Genomic DNA, 21,306 nt, shown 5'->3' on the forward strand with positions numbered 1-21,306 from the left:
TGAAATTAATCTACTCTGATATCAAGAGCAAGTACAGGTGAAGAATAAAAATAAAAGTGTTGGTCCGTCAAACTGGATTAAAGACAATTAAAATAAATACTTTGGAAGAAGGCCTGACAATTGAAAAAAATAAAAAAAAATGGAAAATAAATGAACACTGTATGTACAGTGCTGGTGCTTTGCCAGCTATGCGTTTTCAAGAGTCTCAGGATGAACTTCAGTCAGTTTAAGTTCTTAAGTCATCTTGTTGATGTTTTACAAAAAGCAAACTGGCCCAATCTCAACTCCAAACTCTTGGTCTGTACCACCAACGTCCACAGGGGCAATATCGATAATGGGTAGACGTGCCACTTTCTGGGTCCTGTATTCAAAGACAGTCTTCCCAACATTTCCATTTCGTTTCTGCAAATAAATAGAAAAATGTATTACTTGACTAATAAATTAATCTTCGGCTGTCAGTGAAGCAGCAACAGAAATGAAGTGTAACTCAGTAGATACACATAGTTTTCATAGTTTACAGTAGGCGATGAAAATAAATGTTGGGTTTTATCAGACAAGCCAATAATAGTTTAAAGGTTTATGAGCACTTTAAAATATGCATTCCCTTGTGAGCTGGGTCTGGCAAAATTCACAATCTAGAATTAGTTTTAACAATACTAAAACTGCAAAGTTGATAACTCCACTAACACTGCATATACAATCAGAGATATATTAAATATATCTCAGAGTAAATTCAAACAAGAAAATGAAAATGTGGTTTTCTTCCATTTTGCTTTTAAAAGGACATATATTGACAAAACACAATATTTAGTACGGCCATCTTGGTGTGCCCATAAAAATAAAATCTGCATTTAACTTACCGAACAGGTGTCTTCTAGAACTGTATATCTGAATCGGCTATTCCCCTCTGCTCTGATATCTAGATCATTAGCACCTTTAAGTATAACAGCTTTTTTCAGGTTTTGATTTTTCTCATCCAGGTAGCCTATTGCATTTTTACAGTAATAGGTAATATTTTGGGAAGCTTCCTTGGACAGAAGGCGTAGGAAAGTCATTTGGGTGACAGCTGTATTTGGTGAGTCAGTTTCTCCATAGACAAACTATATGGACAAAAAATAATTATTTCAGTAATTTCATTTATGATGTACATTATCTTATTATTGAGTATTTCAAGGTATAGGGGGTAAAGCTAGAGCATAGAACAACCAATCTTAACATAGTACAATAAATCATCTAAGTAATGACTACACTTAAAATACTTTAAATAGAATACATAAAAGCCATGACATTGGGAAGCCATTGGTAGTGCCTTAATTTTTGCATTAATGACCCTAACTGCGGCTGAAGGTAGCAAAGATGATAAAGCATACGTGGCTATTCAACACACTGAATAGTAAAACTGAGTAAAACACAAACATCCTAAAACCTGTAAAACTGATAAGTCATTGAACTAGAATATTTCATAAAGAGGTCTATGTGCTTATAGGGATACAAATGACCATTTGATTCCTCCTATAGTCTTCTCTAACCATTATATCTAAATGCGCATGTACATTCAATTATTGTATTGAATCATTCTATGTACTTGTGCATTCAGATAAAACAGTGCATTTACTTAACCACAAATTTACAAAAGGAGTGAAACATTTTAAATGTTCAACTTCGCTGAGCCCTGTAAACATCTCCCACAAAAGCACTAGGTTGGCCTCCATAAACACAGTTAAATCTATAAGATGACTTTTAAAAAATCACATTAATAGCATTGTGCATGGCCAGCTCTAACCCTTTTGCAGAAGATGCTCACTGGAGTTGGTATGGATCTGCCACAGGAGCAATATATATAATTTCCACCAATTTCTATCTAGTGTCCACTTGTGTGATTATTAAAAACATGCATGACTTACTTGCGCTCCTTTGTTCATATCGACACCGTACCATATGGGCTTGAAGTTGTCGACTCCTTTGCCTGTCCACCATGTTTTGCGCGGTATCTTTGAAGGGTTAGCAGATATGCATGTCTCTCCAGTTCCCATATTACAATAAACCTTAATGGCATCTTCTGCACAGCCTTGATTAGGATCTATCCAGTATTCTCCTATACACAAAACATATCCATATTATAGTCTGTTACTATAAGAGTTATAGGCCTTGAAATTGTAACCTAATGTCATCTTAATTTACTCTATAATGTATATTTTGAACAAATGGCTTATTCATTATTTTCTTTTTGTACCTTTTTTCCTTTTTTAGTGCTCAAATGAACCAATAGGACTAATTACGTCCTACAGAAACTTTTCCTGTTGTTAAACATGCTTATTGTGAGGTTTTTTACTATGCAATGCATACTCACCGCTCTTTTTGGAAGGGTGGCACTGTTTCAAATCATCACAAGTACGTGCTGGGTTCTTCTTGGAACCATCTGGTCTCTTCATGTTTTCAATCTGGCTACTCAAAGATTTCAATGTGGCCTGGACACCTGGGTCAGTCTTATTTCCATCACTAGCTGCTTCATCATCAGTAAACTCAGGCAACGGTTCTGGGATAGTGTCATAACCACCCAATAAATCATCAATAGCAGCTGTGAGGAGACCAGGTGGGCCAGGAGGGCCAGGAGGACCAGGGTCACCAGTGGGTCCCTAAACAAAATGTGCACTGATGGTTTATCTAGTAATTTGTTTATGCTGACAGTCTAATCTTAGATCTTTTAATTGAAATATGATTAACAACAATGTAAAGCTGGACATTACCTCTGGTCCAGATTCTCCAACAGTTCCTCGAACACCAGGAGGTCCAACTGGCCCTGTAGGCCCCGGGTTACCTTCTTTGCCTGGAGGTCCAACTGGACCAGGGGGGCCCTGTAAAATAATGTAAAAATGACAAGAGGATGCATTAGAAACATTTTTTGTTTTTTACAAGTTAACTATAAATGAGAGAAATACAGACATAAACACCTTATATATTATGCCAACTATTTCTGTGTGGAAAATGACATTTATGATTTAATTTCATGTAGCTTACACTATGTATGTAAAAATGATTTATACAATATTACTGACTTATAAAACACTAAACACTAAAACGTCACAATTTTAGTGGCCTGGTCACAATTATTTATATTAAATAAAAGGTGCTTAAATATATCTCCAGGTGGCCTCTACCACTTTGTGACCTAAGCCAAAGAGGAAGAAAACTAATAAGTGGTTGCCAGTAGGTCAAAATCTGTACTCCAGTGCCCAAAAGGGCAAAACAATTTACAATCAATAGTTAGCTACATATAGGATGTCCTATGGAATATAACAGATATTGGATATTTGTCAGTCACATATGATTATCTTTACATTCACTGCATTTCACTCAAAATGACATGTTTATTCGTGAAAATAATATAAATGGAAAAAAAAACCAATCTTACTCTGGGTCCAAAAGGTCCTGGAAGTCCAGTACTGCCTTGTTCGCCAGCAGGGCCCTAAAAATTAAATCAGCATACTTCAGAATCAACACATTTCTGCTTCCAAAATATTTCAAAAAAACAACAAGCCTTCAAGTATGAACAAAATCGCTTATCTACAAAGCAAAAAAAAAGATCTACAGTTTTGAAAAGAAAAAATACTACAACTGAATTGTAAAAATGAAAATTAGTCAAGGTTTGTTGAGAATAAATTAGTTTCCAGTGGGTAGTTTAATGTTATTTTAAACTAGAAGTTACACATTTTATGACAAAAGGCACACCAACTACCTTATAAGAGACCAGAAAGCAAATGCATCTGCTTTCTATGACCTTATTTTGTGCATTATATGCATTAGAATGACAAAGATAGAGATGGCTTAGAAATGTATGCTTTTATAATTAAACTCAACACCTGACATATAGTTCCCTTAACGTGTGCATAGTAAAGAAAAGTCTAATTAAAAATTTTGTTAAAAAACAATACTTACTGGAGGACCTGGAAGTCCCTGTAAACCAGTGAATCCTCTGTGACCCTTCTGTCCTCTTTCACCACGTTCACCGTTGTCTCCTTTGTCCCCTTGTGGTCCTTGGGGTCCCTGCAGATGAACAAGTAACATATTTTTGAAAATTATAATTCTGTTTTTTTGTCCACAGATCAATACAGTTTAGCATTAAGCAAGATTGACAAAACTTACTAGGAAGCCACGTTTCCCAGCTCTGCCAGATGGACCCATGGGGCCTCTAGAACCCTAAAAATGAAAGTAGCAGAATAAGTATCAGATATATGTAAAGTCGCTATAGATGGATATATGTAATTAAACAATCCAACTGTTGACAGGAAGCAATCTTCTGGAGAAACCTAGGAGGCCTTGAGTCAATCCCAGCATAGGATATTAGTGTTCTTGTTTACATAATTAAATAATGTATGTACCCTGGTAAAGCATATGGGCATATATAAGCTTGACTTACTGTTTCACCTCTTGGTCCAGCTTCTCCAGGAGCACCAACTGGACCTTGTGTTCCTGGAGCTCCTTGAGCCCCTGCCATTCCCTCAGGACCAGGTTCACCACGATCACCCTAAAAATAAACAAACAGATTCCTAATTACAAAATGCAGCATCCCCTTCATCATAAACTTCTATTGTTATTTCTATGTTTATGCCACCCTCATGACCCTTATCATTTTGTACAAAAATAACACCTTCTTTATTAATCCACACAAAAATTTATATAAGACTGTTTTTATTTTAGTAATAGTTTATAACAGCATTTTAATGTCCCTAGTGCTAGTGGTTATGGGTGAAGGGGGAAGGGAACTTAGATGCCCCAAGGATTCTAGTTTTACTTTTAACCCCTATCCCTCTGGGAATGGGATGGGGCCAAAGGGAAGGCACACCTCCTGAGTCCACCTTCCAAACATGTATCACATTTGTGGTTGGCACAGAAAGAATTAAAGAAACATAAACATCATAATATCAAAAAAGCAAAAACAACTTAAACGGCATAGATAACATACACGCTTTCCAGTAGCTCCATCTCGTCCAGGAGGACCATCATTACCATGAGGACCCTAAAAAATACATTATTTTCCATTAATAACTTGGATGCAGATAGTGTAACATGAAGGGTAGAGCATATCTTAATAGATACAATTATTAATGGTTGCCCATTGGCCAAAAGCAATGTGGTCATTTTAAATAAAATGTTTTAGAAATAGAGTACAGCTGGAAAAATACACAGTACTTGACATGGCATATTGCATACAACGCACTTTTGGAAATAAGACAATACACTAACCTCTGCTCCAGGTTCCCCAACAGGACCATTTGCACCAGGAAGACCAATAGGACCAGATGGACCTTTGTCTCCAGAGGAACCAGGAGGACCCTGCTTTCCAGGAGATCCCTAAAAAGTATATAAGTATAGCAACATTATTCTAAAAACCAAGCCAACAGACATGAGTATTTTTTCTACAGATAACATATTTAACTTAACAACAATACTTCTACAGGTTGTAAAAGGCCAATTAAGGAAAACAATGTTGATCTCAATACCAAGCCAAATATATCTAGCACATCTGTTTGGATTATTGAAATCTTAAAAAATACAGGCTCTTAACTTTATGTTAGTTTATTTAGAAATAAGCCAACACCGTTTTTTAATATATTTGTAGGATTTCGCAAACTATTGCTTTCCAACATTTTCTTCATACAATATGTAATTAAGCAAAAGTCTTGACTTTATGCTATCCTTGCCTGGATTTAATGGTTCAATATTTAGTACATCTGGCACACTTATTTCTTTGTTTTATCTAAACAGTGTCTACATAGCTCTTGAGGCTATCTTTAATCTTTACATTTAACTCATTCAATGGCAACACATTGTTTCACAGCTCATAAATTATTCTACATATAACCCAATGTTCTCCTTATAACTTTATCATGCTGGAAATTCTTGGCTACAATCTTTAACAACTCATATCATTGTTTCTAGTTTTTTGGCCATAGGGCAAACGATTGATGCTTAAAAGCGTAGTATTTTTTTTTTTACAATTATTGATCTAACCAATACATGCCCATGTCCCTCTTATGTGACTATACGACTAATGATGGGGTGTAAGCAAGAAACAGTGGTTTATTAGCTAAATAAATGTTTGTTAATTATTATTATATTCTGTATCCCCTTCTATATGTTTTATTTATATATATTTTTATTGAACTAGCTGTCAGGATATTAACGTACCGCTGGCCCAGGAAGTCCTGGCATTCCTCTTTCTCCTCTTTGACCAGGCATACCAACAATACCTCTTTGGCCAGTCGTTCCAGCTGGACCTGGTGGACCATCAGGACCCTAAGTAAATGAAGATAATTTAAGGTTATACTGTGCATTTTGTACCATACAAAATGCATGTTAACGAGTCAAAAGCCATGTCTACTGATTCTAAACATACTTAATCTAACTTGCTTGAAACTTGCGACAAATCACACAAAGCTTTTCTGAAATCTATGATGATACAGCTTTGATGGACCTATACATACAACTGAATACAAAATATTGTTTGGAAATGAAAATCAATTTTTTCAACTTTTTCTGCATTGCATTACATAAATAAAACTATCGAGGTATAAAAAGGACAGATGTTTGTATGCTGAATGTGCTAGATATGGATAATATGGATAATATTATATATTATGGTAACTGATAATAATTCTATAAAAACCCAATTTGTTAATGGTGAATTGTTGGGTATTATTACTTACGTTTGATTAAGCCTACAACTTTTTTCCATAATACATGTCCTCATTTTCCAACAGGAGAATGTTTTCGATTAACACGACAACTGATTAACTCAGTAAGTCTTAAGTATTTTCAAAGCCTGTTTTTTGAAGAATATGGTTCTAGGAGGTGTTCAATACTACTGCAAGGGATTTTCCCCCATCTGTTATCATTTAAAATATATTGTAATGTATTATTAATGTTAGAAAAGGAACACAACTGTACAAGACACAAATTATAATTGTTTATATGTATCATACTTAAGGTATACTTATATTTCAAGCAAACAGTACAACTACCAATCAACTATCGACAAAGAACTAACCAAGTATGTCGGACTGATCTATAATTACTTTAGTCTCTTCATAATAAATATTGTCCCCAATTGTGTTATTGTATTGTAATAAAATATGTTTTGTTTATTAGTATTTGGTAACTTACCGGCTGTCCGTCATCTCCAGAATCTCCTTTGTCACCAGGACTTCCAGAGGGTCCAGCAGCACCTCTGTCTCCAATACGACCATGTGTTCCAGGGTCACCACGAATTCCAGGTGGACCTTCCTTGCCAGGATCACCAATAGGACCAGCTGGGCCAACAGCTCCCTTTTACAAAATGACCAAATATTACAAATTCCATCCTAGAACAGTGGAGCACACTCATTGGCTCATTGGGGGGAAAAATAAATATATAAATATATATATATATATACTGAAAATGGTAGATATGCAACTCGTTTGCTCCCTTGAGGGCAAGATTAACTACAAAATATACAGAACATTGTAACTTTGACTATTGTGGAACAGGCCGTTTGCTTACATGTCGTAATGGTGAGGGATGCTTTCCTTTACGTATTGAATTACGGCATTGAGAAAAAGTACTATTAGCACTTTATTTTTACTGGTTAAATATGTAGCATCAAATAGTGAAGATCAATATATACTGTGAAATATATTATGTACATTATATATCACATAGGTAATAATATTTTTTGCACGCAAGGTGATCATTTCATAAAACCATACATGGATCATATTCATACAATTTACCATATCAGCACGATAAAATTTGAAAGGCGAAGATATACTCACAGCAGATCCAGGAGGGCCAACTCTACCCGCAGACCCAGGGAATCCTGTAGCACCCTAAACACACATCAATGTATTAGAAACTCAGAAAAAAAATGGAGCAAATGTGAATTCTAGAGAGAACACTATGTAAGTGACTAATTGCTAAGGTTAAGGTAAAGATTGGGATATGGAACCATTTAGGTTAGTTATTAGGCAGGATATGATCTGAGTGTGACAAGGTTGGGAGTGGAGTAAGGCTAGCTTCTTTGCAGCTCACCATGCTGCACTGGGGCATTTTGTTCATGTTCACTTTACAGCTCTGACAGCTGAGATAACGCATTAAATTCAGATCAAACAATACAGAGATTTTTAAAATGTATTATAAAATTAGGTGCATGGAGATACCTTGTGGAAAGGCAAAATGTGTCACACATATAATAAATACATTGGAATGTGCTGTAATGTAATAAAACATTGATATCTGGACTCTGGCTGAAAAGGAAAGATATGTTGACTTACAGGTGGTCCTTGAGTTCCTCTGCCACCTTTCAGACCAGGAACTCCAGATGGCCCCTAAAATGACAGATATGCCACTCACTAATACATTTACTATACATATACAATCAGTTTGAGAAATCTGCCCAAAACTAAATGAAGCAAAATAATAATGCTAAAGTAATAAACCATATTAAGTATTAGTCAGTAAAATTATTATTATAAAATGTTATTTAATAAAAACATTACTTATACATGGAAACTTCTGCAACATTTTAATCAACTGTGCCACATACATGTAGAAACCTAATGCTACTGGTGTCAAATTATATTATTCCAGAACAAAAGCAAATATTTAAAAAAATGTTTCTGGGGTAAAGGGGGGTAGAAGCCTGTGCTGTCACCTCACATGGCCACTATTGTCCCATTAATGTAGTCTATTAAATGGAGGTGGAGGGAACTCAAACTGAGGTTTACACAGGGCATTAAATATATCATTGGCATAACCAATCCATTGTATGTGTCCAGTCCTTACTGTCTAACTGGACCAATCCAAGAATTTATTTTTATCACTGAGACCCCCCTTGTTTTTATATTTATATGTGTGGTTTTCATAAAACATCCATCATATTCAGCCATCTATTACTTATACACAGAACAACCATTGCCCTCCCTGTTAAACCCACAACATGTAAGTTAATAATTGTCATGGCAATTGATAATTGTCATGGCAAAAAAAAGATATTTCCCTCATTTTTGTTACCCAGGTAACCTAGATTTAATTTTTTGAAAGTGTTGAAATAGCAATGATAGCTTTTTAGACAGAAAAAGTTAATCTTTAATACTTACAGGTGAGCCTGGGGATCCAGAAAGCCCTTGTGGTCCTGGAGATCCAGCATCACCTTTTTGACCGGGTTCTCCTGGTTCTCCTTTGACACCTGGTTGTCCATCAGGTCCCTGCAAACAACATTATTTAGAACATAGATTTGGCATTTTTATAAAATATTAAAAAATATCTTTAATAAACATATGTCTTTTAATGATACTCTCCTAACTGTCATAATTGATGTGCTTGATTTTACTGGTGCTAGAATTCCCTATCTCATTCTGTCACACTCTCCCTTATTTATTCCATCTTTAAACTCGCTAGAAACACACCTGTCTAGAATAAGAATCATACAACCGATCCTCTTAATAGACACAAACTGCTTTCAGGATGAAACCATCTATCCACCCCCTAGTCTTAAGGCCAGTGAAGCTACAATCAAATCATCAGTGAAGCTACAATCAAATCATCCTCCCCCAAGCAGCCCCTGACTGTCCTTCACCCTTCATTATAAACTGTAAGCTTAGAAGAGCAAGGCCTCTCTTCTCATTTCTTTGAGAAACGTGTTTACAATATGTTGTATAATGTCAACTTTATTGTATGCACTCTTCTCCTATTTACCAGAAGGATGGATGATACAAGAAACCTAATATTTGTATAAACTGGGACAAAAGTTCAACTATTGTTTAATTTTATTTTTTTGTTTCTTCCCTGAAACTTCATCCTCAAAAAACTGATGATCTTCAAAAATTAAAAGTGATTATAAAGGTTCAACCTACCATATAATTTCCTTCTCATTTAATGTGAGAAATATGCATTAAAATATTCAGTCTACCCAGCACACACATTTAATGGTTATTTGCATCACATAACAGTATTTATAACTTGTATTTGTCCATGATCATAGTAAACTTAGAATGAATATTAATGATTACATACCGGTGGACCAGCAAATCCAACAGGGCCAGTTGGACCAATTTCACCACGGGAGCCCTGTGACATTATAAAAATGTGAATTCACAAATTTGAAAACATTGTAAAAATATTATTGCTCTGATAATCTGTGCTATATAGATATTGTCTGATAGCGAACAATGCTGCTTTATATGATTTGCTTCATCATCGGCCAGCTTTCCTTTTATATCACAATGAAACAATGAGGTTTTATATAAAGAATGCCCATATAGTTAGTTTATATCTACCACAACCAAAAGGGCAATTTATTTGGACCTGTGAGTCTTAAGACTGTAAAAGTCAATTGCTAGTTGTGGATGTAGTCAGTTGAGACTGTACCTCAAGAGCTGCACCTAAATAAATTGTTGATTGACCAATACATTTTTTAAATATTGAGTTTTGTGGGCTCTTAAAATACTCAATTCTGTAATAAATGGGTAAGAAATGAAAATGTTACTTCTTGGAAGGACTTCCAAATATAGACTACATAGAACAAATTTTAAAGATCAACTCAATTTGTGTTTTGGAAGTACATGGAAATAGATTCTGTTCATACAATTTGGCTGTTATAACACATATAGATTTAGTGGTGGTTAAGTTTACTAAAATAAAAAATGTTTAAATACTAAATACATATACAACTGCTGTTTTAATGGTGGACCTATCTCATTTACTTCTTATGATTGTGCAATGGATGCAGGACTTAAGGATCTTGGGAAAAGTTTGATTTTATAGCCAAACATTTTCATTGTTCTTTGTCTTGGGCTGTTCCTTAACTTGGTTGTAGAAGCCAGCTTAGCCTACTGCACACAAAACTCTATGGGTTTCCTCACTACAATATGCAATCATGCAAGTCCCTTGCAAAGAGTTGGTTTTTAAAAAAAAAAAAAAAATGTATTAAAATGAGGTATTGATGTTAACAACAACTCATTCAACACTAGAGCTGCTTATTGAATTATGAGCCAGTATCAATAGACCATAACAATAATGGAAACATAATATTTGATACATTCTAGCCATACTGCAATCTGATTCACCCAATCAAATGTTAACGTTTTGCACAAAAATGTTACTCACAGGAGTTCCACGGGAACCAAATGGACCCATTACACCACGTGGACCAGGCTCACCCTGAAATAAATCAAGTATTGTTAGCATAAATACCGATTCGACTTCAAAAGTAATGGATCGTTTACTGTAACAGTACCTACCTTTTCACCAGCTGGACCAGCAGAACCAGGAGGACCGAGGGGACCAGGAAGACCCTACATAAATGCAGAAAAAACAGATTTAGGTTATCTATGTTTTACTTGTAAGTGTCATACTGTAAATTTGTATGGGTTTTTTTTATATACATTTATATTACATTTTTATATTCATAGTTCTGTTATAAAGAAAGGCTTTAAATGTAATATGATTTCAAGTTGTGATGCATTGTCTTTGGAAAGGTAACACAACTTTCCTAATTCAATGTCTAACTGTCTGGTGTGATGGCACTCTCAATGTTTGTACTTACTCTTGCACCATCATTACCGGGGGTACCTTCAGCACCTTTTTCTCCAAGACCTCCCTATAAAACATAATGCTTGGATGTCATTCTATGGCTTATATACAACAAGATCTTCTACATATCTGCAGTACAGAAACTGGCTTACCCTATCACCTTTTGGACCAGGTGTTCCAGCAATACCTCTTTCTCCAGGCATACCTTGTAAACCAGGAGGGCCAGCATCACCAGGAGTACCAGTCGGACCTGGACTTCCCTGAGATTAAATAAAAAGATACGTTCAAAATGTAACTAGTCAATAAAAAAGGTTCCTAGCCTGTAAAAGTCAATTGCTAGACCTTACTATAATACCATTTTACTCAACGGCTAGATTTGTTTATTTTTTTCACAGACTAATTTGCTAGTTGTCTATAAATTCAATTTGATTACAGATGAAAATAAATTAAATATCAACAACCCATACTATCATTTAGCTCTGAAATTTTGTATTTTACATTATACGTAATATGGAAAAATAAATAGTATTACCGGTACTTATAAGTAATATTAACAAGAGGCTCACGTATAACTACTTGTATTCAAAAACAGAAATTGCATGAAAGCATGAAAGGCATATAAATATATAAAACTCACCTTTGGACCATCAGGTCCATGACCTCCAGCCATACCCTTTTCTCCTGAAAGACCTGAAGCTCCAGGTTCTCCTCTTTCACCGGGATTACCACGTTCTCCCTATAAAGATAAGTACTTATCATTAATTCCATCACATTCTGTCTGTGATGCCTCTTAAGAAAACAAGGCCAAAAAATTGGTTGTATTATCTTATAAATGATAAACAGATTATCATTCTAGATACTTACTCTAGGGCCAAGTGGACCTGCAGCTCCTGAATCTCCAGGAACACCCTGTGATCAACATAGGATATACGCCTTTATTGACAATGCAATCTTGTCTGTTGTGTTAGTTTTAAAATGAAAACGAACATAGTTGGAGGATTTAGGAGGGTTATGGCTCTTATAATTGTTTTAACTTGGAGAATAGACTAAATAAAAAAATAAACAATTAATCCTGTATAAAAATACTATGCCAGTCAGATAAATGCTACTTACCTCATCACCAGGCTTTCCAGTCTCTCCGGGAGGTCCAGGAGGACCCGGCAGGCCCTAAAATGCAGAATAAAATCCAGTATTGTCTACCGCAAATCCATGAACATAAATGAGAGTCAATCATGTAGAATTAAAATTTTATATTATACCAATAACCCTTCTACCTCCTGTCACCCACTCAAGACAAATATCAGAAACTGTATATGGTGTGAACCTTGAAACTATATATGGTATAATAAAAAGTTCCATTCCCTAAATATAATTCCAGGATACGTTGCCAAAAAATTGATGATGACATCAATGAGATGAGTGTAAATAAATGTCCTAATTAGATTAAGTTAGCGTGCTAGTTCTTAACCAAGACATTTAATTGATAGACCGCTACCAATGGCTAGGTCATAAACATTAACTGAACGTTAATAATTCAAATGGAGTGTTAATAAGTAATTATTCAAGAATGTCTCATATGTGACATCAAAATAAGTGTCCTGGAGTATAGCATTATGAAGGAAACAATATACCTGAAATCCTGTTGGACCTGGTGGGCCTTGTTCACCTCTCTCTCCAGCTGGACCCTAAAGAAAATGTATAAATATGTTTCTGAAACATAGTGTTTAAGATGCTTCTGTTTTGTCATTAAGGTTAAGACATATGAGTAACATCAAATGTTATATTTTTAAATGATGGATGAGTCATAGACAGGCTACTTGTAGAATATTTTCTCAAGCCACATAAACATACTCACTAGGGGACCGGCAGGACCTGAAGGCCCAACTTCACCATCTTTTCCTGGAGTTCCCTAATAATAACAAAATAAATTTAATGTGATTGCAAGTATTTAGCAATTACAAAACTTAAAAAACAATGCCCCAAATAACAATGATACTTACCCTTTGCCCAGGTACGCCAGCATTGCCTTGTTCACCTGGCTTACCAGGATCACCCTGTCACAGAAAAAAAAGTAATTTCATTTGAAAAAAAAATTAAGAAAAGTAAACTGAGCGAAGACAAATCAAGATAATCCTTACACTGTTTCCTTTAGGACCTGCAGGCCCCAAGGTACCAGGTTCACCACGTATCCCAATTGAACCAGGAGGTCCAGGACGACCATCTTCTCCAGAAGCACCCTGAAATAAATTTCAGCCAACTTTATACATTTCCAAAGATTTTGCCTTTACCATCTAAGCAACCGAATACTGTAGCAATAATAAAATTATTATATAATAATATGTGTAAACATACTCCAGTAATATTATCAAGGTCACCACTGGCCAGAGGCATCCCTTATAGCAATTACCCCATATGGCACCCTAATGGTGCTAAAGAATACAAACAAAATATTCTGCTCCAGCTAATAATCTACCACTTTTTGTACTGAAACATGCACTGGACCATGTATAGGCATGATCTGCAACATGAACTAGACCATGTAAAGGCATGATGTGCACTTACCACTGGACCTAGTTTGCCTTCAGGACCCTGAACTCCAGGATTTCCAGTTAGACCCTGAACAATATGAATACTGTATTAGTGACGTGCTCTTACCCAATGTGCTGTATTCTGTAGACCTTATCTTGAGAGGAAATTAATAAAGATTGTAAAAAGGAAAGGTCCTAAAATGGAGCATGGAGCACATTAAAAGGATTGTGCAAGACTTTAATGTGCATTGCCTGGAGGAAACAGGATGCACTGAGATATGAATAAAAAAGCCCTATTCAAAGGCTGACAAGACAACCAGTAGCTCTCCAGCTGTGGGTGAGCTATTACTCATAGGACTCTCAACTAGGTTGAAGATCAAAATCAATAACAGCTTTAGAGGCACATGTTCACTAGTCTGGATTTAGGTTCTAAAATGAATATAAGAGATCTGGATAGGTGGAAGTCAACTGCCAGGACAAGCAAGAATATGTTAGGGTGTGAGTAGCAGAGGCATAATGTGAGACAGAAAAGATGCTAACCTTCTAGCAGAAATGAAAGAAAAAGAAGTAATGGCAGAATAAAACAAAAGGTTCTACATTGTACTGAAATTAATTGGAATATAACAGAACCTCAACCACTTCAGGCCTGTAAGTTCTACATTATATGGTAAGTCATGTCTTTTTATTCATTAAAAATAGAAAGACAAAACAAATAAATCAGCAATGACGTAATGTGTTATTTTTAAGCTCATTTCAGTGTGTTACTTACTCTGGCACCAGGAAGACCGGATTCACCAAGACGGCCTGGATCCCCATTTGCTCCTTTAGGGCCTGAAACTCCAGCAACTCCCCGTTCTCCTTGAGCTCCCTGCACCAGTGGTACACTTCATAAATAACTTTATAATGTAAATCATATTAACAAAAACAGCATAATGAGTCAATACTCATACTTGCTATAATAACACTTTATATGAACCATTTAAATCACATTACCTTTGGTCCAGGCAATCCATCTGATCCAGGGAAACCACGATTACCAGGAGAACCCTGTCAGACATATGACATTAAATATTGATGAAAACACAGTTAAATCATGCCACATCGTGCCCCATAGATCCTGAGATGAAAACGACCAAAGACGGTTCAAAGTAGGACCAAAAAAGGACATTACATTTAGTTTAAGAAAGTAATAGTTAGGAAAATGGCCTCACTCACCATCCACTGATAAGAATAGTAATTATGCTCATATTAAAATTCTGACTAAGTAGTTACTTAAATGCAATTACCAGCGAAAGCACCTTGAAAAAGAATGATTATGGCAAAATGATAGAAATATTGTTCTGGTAGATCCTCTTAGCCTTATTGATTAAAAGATGAGAGACAATCTACACAAAATCAGAGATGAGAAACATATATGGATGATACTTAAATGTATAGTAAATATCTTGAATATGCAGGGTGCATGTATTTTGGAACACACTTTTAACTAGTTTTTAATTGTTGTTTATCATAACTTAATTTAATTTACAAAATACTCATTATTTAAAAGCATAATTAATTTAACAAAACTACTTATAGGTTGTGCTATTGATCAACCAGTTTAATGGTTTCCTCACAGAAGCTAAGATCAGGGGCAGTCTATGGCAGAAGTATCCTATCAATTTCGTCATACTAAACAAAAACATAAACTTAACAACAGGGCCATAACTTCCACGGGGCAAGAGTGCAAGGTGTTGGTGGTGGGGGCTTGAGCTGCAATGCCCCTGCACCTCCTCTCTCTTCCAGAAAAACATGTGATATCAACAAGAGGACCTCTGACTACCCCAGGGCCAAGAGCCCTAGTTATCACAATGCTTAGCAAAAAAAGAGAATAACTTAACAGGGAGGCATAACCATTGAGAGAACAATAATTTAGTTATCTTTACCCATCATACACACATGGTGTTTTTTTATACATGTGTATTGCTTATTTTGAGCTCCATTAAATTATAATTAATGTACGGAACAGTAAAATATAGTATCTGCTTTAATATCTAGATATACTTAAGAAGAATGTATGGCATTGTATTCTGATTTAAGTAACAATGTGTTTATTGAAAAGCCTTCCAAAGCAGATGGCTTAAATGTGCCTCTTGCCAATACCCCCATTAGGCTTCAGTGTCCCACAAAATAGTATTACTCATAGCTTGCTTCAAGTTCAATAGTGTTTGTTCCAAACTCCCCTTACTAAATGACTACTTATGGTTACTACGTGTTTTGGGGCTCAGAGATCAACTGTTGCTTATCTCAGCATCAAGAAAAAACAAACTCCAACTTATTTCCAGAGAAACAGAGATTACTATTTTACAGTTGCAAGAGTTCATGAAAACCGATATGATGAAACAGTTTTGAGAGATAGATCAGTACAATGCTGTTCATATTTCTAAACACAGTTGATGTATTTGTTCTTGTAAATAACCATCAAAAAGATAAAGATACCCCAGATGCATCAGGCAATTGTTTGTCATTAGTGAAAACAAATCATACCAATGATATAAAAGGCTATGTCTTTTATGAAGTCCAAATATTATTCATTTTAAAATATTTTTATTATGGCAATCCAATACTTTAGAAGGCACAAAAACTTAAATGTGAATCTACATGATCTCATACCCTTTCTCCAAGTGGTCCGGGTGGGCCTATTGATCCAGGATCTCCTCTAGGTCCTCGCTTTCCTTCTTCTCCTTGTGGGCCTATAGCACCTTGAGGTCCATGTGGGCCCTGTTGAAATGTAATTAATACCACAGAATTGACACACTTATATCCCACATTCTGTGCTCCTAAAAAAGAGGGACATCAGGAAAGACACAGACAAAGTGATTTGGGTCCTAAAGAAGAGCACTTGGGAGGTATCATATAATAAATTTAGAATTATAACTTATACTGTGGCAGGAGCCCACATGATTCATAGCTCTATTTAATTACAACCCAAACTCAGATTTCTAGTACCCCAGTGGGTACTCTATTCTAATTTAATTAACTGATACGTACAGGTTCTCCTTTAGGGCCAGCCTCTCCCTTGAATCCGGGAACTCCGGGATCACCCTAAAATAACAAAAAAAGTAGATACATATATATTGAGTTTACACAAGGATGAACATAAATAAAATGTTGAAAATCCTTCCAAACCAAACGATGAGCTATTGGAACACAACTATTCTTCTGCATAACTACAGCTAGTGTAAAGTAGTGCTTTTAATTCATTAACCTTGTCAGTGGCGAACAACACAATATTACTGAATTTTTAAAGTGATTATTAGGTCCTTTCAGACACTTAATGGACATATTTTGTTGGTATTTCTAATTTGTAGTAACATTTCAGATTTTTTTTCAGATAATGTAACACCACCTGGGTTGGCTAAAGAATAACCGAATGTCCGTTTTGTACAATAACAACATTTACAGACACTCCACTGAATGAGTTGAAAACTATAGCTCAATAGCAGGCTAGTTTTATTCTATATATAACAATGTAATTACCGCTGATCCTCTGATACCCGGTGGTCCAGTACTTCCTTGAGGTCCAGGAGATCCGGGTGGTCCTGAGAGGCCCGGTGCCCCTGCAACACCTGGGGCACCCTGCAACAGAATTAACATTATAATCTTGAACAAATTGAATAATTTGAATGCAGTAATAAGATGGCATTGAGAATAACTTACAGTAGGTCCTTTAGCACCACCAGCACCATCGGTTCCTACGGCACCCTAAACATAAAAAATAGATTTTCAACAATTTACAAAACACTTACTAGTTAGAGTTAGGAAGAACACCTTGCATAAAAAGTACATACTGGGAGCCCCTGTGACCCAGAAGGTCCTTGTGATCCAGTGTCACCTCTAGGTCCTTGTGGACCTTCTGGTCCACGTGCACCTGTAGGTCCAGCTTCACCCTGAAGTTAAATAAAAAAAGACACAATACAATCATGCATGCTTTCAAGTTTATATCATAGAGACTGAAGAAAGTCTGTAAGAGTTAAATCACAATTAGAAAATGAAATTTTATAATTTTACATCTGTATTATGATATATTACTATGAAACTATATTTGACCATATTACCAGCGGAGACTGCACCGAAATTCTTTCAGTACCATAATTACTGGGCTCTATGTCCATTGTTTTAGCAGACTGCACATGAGTCTCTAGCATTAGAGAGCTCATAGTTCATCTGTGAAGGTATCATCACAAATATCTTCAGTGAGGTACACATTTCAAACTGCAGCTCTTCTCTTGTTTGGATAATGTACCCTTACTTATGGAATGTTCTTGATGTACCAGGTCACAGGGGACAAGCGGGGACAGCAAAAGTACACTTTCTGACTTAGGCCATGTGCTATTCATTTCCAGAAGGATAGAACACATGTTTTTTGACCAAAAATGTCATCCGAAATGGCTAAAATGGAAGGTCACAAAAATGCAATGACAAAAATCTTGTACGTACAATAAGCTTTCCGCAAGTTCAAAAGGTTCTACAGAAACACAGTTTTGTGTAAGAAATAGGAGTTACCCTTGAGGTATTTTCATGTTTTCCCATTGTGGGTGCCAAAAGTTTTCTCTTCCAGTTGTTTTTAAAAGCAGTTGGGATTTTTCTAGAGCCAAAGTTGCATGTGAAATGGACTGATTACACGCTATTTAAAGTAATGAAATCAACCATTGTTTGAAATGTCTGCAGATCATTATCCAGGGAAGTACAGAGGGAAAGATATTTCCAGTTTTAAGGCTGTAGCAACAGCTGTCTCAGAGATGGGAAATAAGCAGCACCTGTGGGTTTTATTTAAATACAGTTTTGGGGGACCAAAAATCACCAAGTGGCGGATCTCTAGGCTCCTATATATCTGTTACACAGTCTAAAGACGATAAATAAATGCATTTACCAAAAAATAAACAATACACCCCCAGCAAGTAAAAAAAAAAACTTGAAGTGATATATAGAGTAACTGCAACAAATCTCAAACTGTTACTTAATGTTTATGATATAACGAATGACTACGGATATTTCATATGATGAATATACAAATCGATGACAAATGAGCCATATGTGTGCTCATGGCATCCACAAAACAACACACTAGGATCACCCTTTTAAGTGTTATAAATTGTGGCTTCTTAAAGATGAAAGTGGGGAAATATAAAATGGTTAACTTGGAACCATCACATACATTTACCATAACTAAATATCAATAAATTCACAGATTATAATTTGTCCTTTTTGATTGCTGAAGTTGTGTTAGCAATAACGGATGTATCTATTTTACCATGAGGCAGCTGAGTTATATGGCAAATGATAGCAAACCTATCTTAACCATTAACTCCTACCCTTACAAAGGCTGTCTCAGCATCATAAAAAAGGAAGAACGACTTAAAGAGGAGGAACAATATGGAAAAATATTAGAACATCAATTTAAGATCTTAACTTTTTTAGTACACATATATTGCATATTCTTGTATGTTCACTTCTTATTGTGCTATAAGGTATTGTGAACTAAATTATATTACAACAGAAACAAGTAATTTTATTTGATTGTGCTCCTATATTGACATATTTGTATATAGACAGTTACATTAAAGGTTACATTGCTGTATTATTGTATATTGGGTAAATTTCAAAAAGGGCATGACATATAATATGAAATAAAGTCACAAAATAATGTATTTGGTAATAGTACACAGGTCCTATTGCTATAGTTAAGGTACACTAAATTAAATTATAATTATTATGTCAACTGTATACAAGGGGATAAACAGATATGCAAAATACATATACAAATAACAGGAAGTAATTGGAAATACGGGCATTACCTTCATACCAGGCGAACCGGGAAATCCAGGGGCACCACTTAATCCCATTGGGCCCTGTTAAATAAAAATATTTTTTTACAGTCCATGAAATTGTGTGTTCCTTCACACGATGGTGGAAATTAGTCAGTTACACCAAACAAAGAAGTACATTAAAAGTTAAAAAAGAAGATAGGCTTATTATTTTCTATAAATATTTGTCTATGGGGTAGATGAAATTATCTGTGAAAATGTACTGCTGTGGTCAAAGCTGACAATAAGGCCTATATATAATATCTACACCATACTTTAATTGGTCTGATTGTTCTACAAAAGGGTCATTATCAATTTTTCTGAGTGTTGCTGACTGCTGTAGTAACCTTTCAGTACAAATACTACTAATTCTTTTACAGATCATTATCATATAGTAGCTATAAACCCAGCAAATACCTATTTGTCTCATATGACTACAAAAGCTTTCTTTCCCAAGAGGGACATTTTTAATAAAAATGAGAAATTCTAAAACGTCATGCGCTGAAAGCCTGAACTGAGCACTGGGGAGCTGGTGCAATATCATTTTTCCCTTAAGCTTAAAGCTTAACAGTCAATGTGAGCCTCGACCAATCAGTTATGAGAAAAAGTGGAACAAGAGATGTACTGGAACAAATAAGAGATGCTGCAGGAGCACTGATTGCCTACTGGTGACCACGTCCCTGTATGCAAGCAGAAAAAGTACAAGCTGCTTTCTCAACTAGGGGCATTGTGAAAATAACCTTGGCCTCTTGAAAAAGAAGCCAAAATTATTTTAATGTTTAGTGACTCTTTTTTTGTGACAGAGACTATTTCAGTATTAGGTAGTAAACTGCCAAATCAACCTTTCTTATAGAAAAACATAAATGTTACATATAATGCACTACAATACAATGTAGTTACAGAATGAGTCATAGAATAGTTTGACTACGTTCCATTAAATATGTTTTTTCTAAATATTCTGAGAATGACTGTGAATACATGAATTAGACCTGCCAATATGCATTACTCTTAACTAGTAACAGACATTAAAACTTGACTTACCATTGATCCAGCTGGTCCAACAAGTCCATTAGCACCTCGTGCACCCTGAAATTGGAACAAGGACACATTTGAATCAGATACATCAGTGTTCAATTGAGTCAGTTGAACACATTACATAATGTGTGTAAATATGATAATAAATAAAAAATCCAGTTTAATTTCAAAATGTCCACCACCCTGCTATTTTGGGAAGGGGGGGTGACTGATGGCACTGCCCAAGGCCAGGCCTATGGCGGCACCAAAAGTAAATACCTCACTGTTTGGGCCCCCATGTATTTCAGAATCCTGGAATCTGGAGATAATCCAAGTTGGGCCATGCTCC

The 21,306-nt window shown here is 35.6% G+C and overlaps 1 protein-coding gene across 1 annotated transcript in view; it reads right to left on the reverse strand.

Annotated features, from left to right (window-relative positions):
* Window positions 1-255: 255 nt before the first annotated feature.
* LOC149276600 (uncharacterized) overlaps window positions 256-21,306 on the reverse strand; it is a 29,437-nt gene continuing 8,386 nt past the window's right edge. The window contains exons 16-53 of the mRNA XM_089503457.1: window positions 20,985-21,029; window positions 19,935-19,988; window positions 17,928-18,026; window positions 17,797-17,841; window positions 17,617-17,715; window positions 17,128-17,181; window positions 16,750-16,857; window positions 15,091-15,144; window positions 14,867-14,965; window positions 14,132-14,185; window positions 13,708-13,806; window positions 13,570-13,623; window positions 13,425-13,478; window positions 13,201-13,254; window positions 12,683-12,736; window positions 12,434-12,478; window positions 12,207-12,305; window positions 11,722-11,829; window positions 11,583-11,636; window positions 11,278-11,331; window positions 11,144-11,197; window positions 10,052-10,105; window positions 9,136-9,243; window positions 8,311-8,364; window positions 7,813-7,866; window positions 7,165-7,326; window positions 6,190-6,297; window positions 5,245-5,352; window positions 4,964-5,017; window positions 4,418-4,525; window positions 4,144-4,197; window positions 3,937-4,044; window positions 3,413-3,466; window positions 2,748-2,855; window positions 2,351-2,636; window positions 1,905-2,095; window positions 861-1,100; window positions 256-402 (exon numbers count right to left, since the gene is read on the reverse strand). Of these exons, the coding sequence (XP_089359583.1) occupies window positions 256-402; window positions 861-1,100; window positions 1,905-2,095; window positions 2,351-2,636; window positions 2,748-2,855; window positions 3,413-3,466; window positions 3,937-4,044; window positions 4,144-4,197; window positions 4,418-4,525; window positions 4,964-5,017; window positions 5,245-5,352; window positions 6,190-6,297; window positions 7,165-7,326; window positions 7,813-7,866; window positions 8,311-8,364; window positions 9,136-9,243; window positions 10,052-10,105; window positions 11,144-11,197; window positions 11,278-11,331; window positions 11,583-11,636; window positions 11,722-11,829; window positions 12,207-12,305; window positions 12,434-12,478; window positions 12,683-12,736; window positions 13,201-13,254; window positions 13,425-13,478; window positions 13,570-13,623; window positions 13,708-13,806; window positions 14,132-14,185; window positions 14,867-14,965; window positions 15,091-15,144; window positions 16,750-16,857; window positions 17,128-17,181; window positions 17,617-17,715; window positions 17,797-17,841; window positions 17,928-18,026; window positions 19,935-19,988; window positions 20,985-21,029 (3,438 nt within the window). The remainder of the gene's footprint in view (window positions 403-860; window positions 1,101-1,904; window positions 2,096-2,350; window positions 2,637-2,747; window positions 2,856-3,412; window positions 3,467-3,936; window positions 4,045-4,143; window positions 4,198-4,417; window positions 4,526-4,963; window positions 5,018-5,244; window positions 5,353-6,189; window positions 6,298-7,164; window positions 7,327-7,812; window positions 7,867-8,310; window positions 8,365-9,135; window positions 9,244-10,051; window positions 10,106-11,143; window positions 11,198-11,277; window positions 11,332-11,582; window positions 11,637-11,721; window positions 11,830-12,206; window positions 12,306-12,433; window positions 12,479-12,682; window positions 12,737-13,200; window positions 13,255-13,424; window positions 13,479-13,569; window positions 13,624-13,707; window positions 13,807-14,131; window positions 14,186-14,866; window positions 14,966-15,090; window positions 15,145-16,749; window positions 16,858-17,127; window positions 17,182-17,616; window positions 17,716-17,796; window positions 17,842-17,927; window positions 18,027-19,934; window positions 19,989-20,984; window positions 21,030-21,306) is intronic.

Source organism: Sceloporus occidentalis, unplaced genomic scaffold, assembly GCF_023333645.1.
Source record: "Sceloporus occidentalis isolate IW3139 unplaced genomic scaffold, rSceOcc1.0.p SCAF_233, whole genome shotgun sequence".
NCBI classification, from domain to species: domain Eukaryota; kingdom Metazoa; phylum Chordata; class Lepidosauria; order Squamata; family Phrynosomatidae; genus Sceloporus; species Sceloporus occidentalis.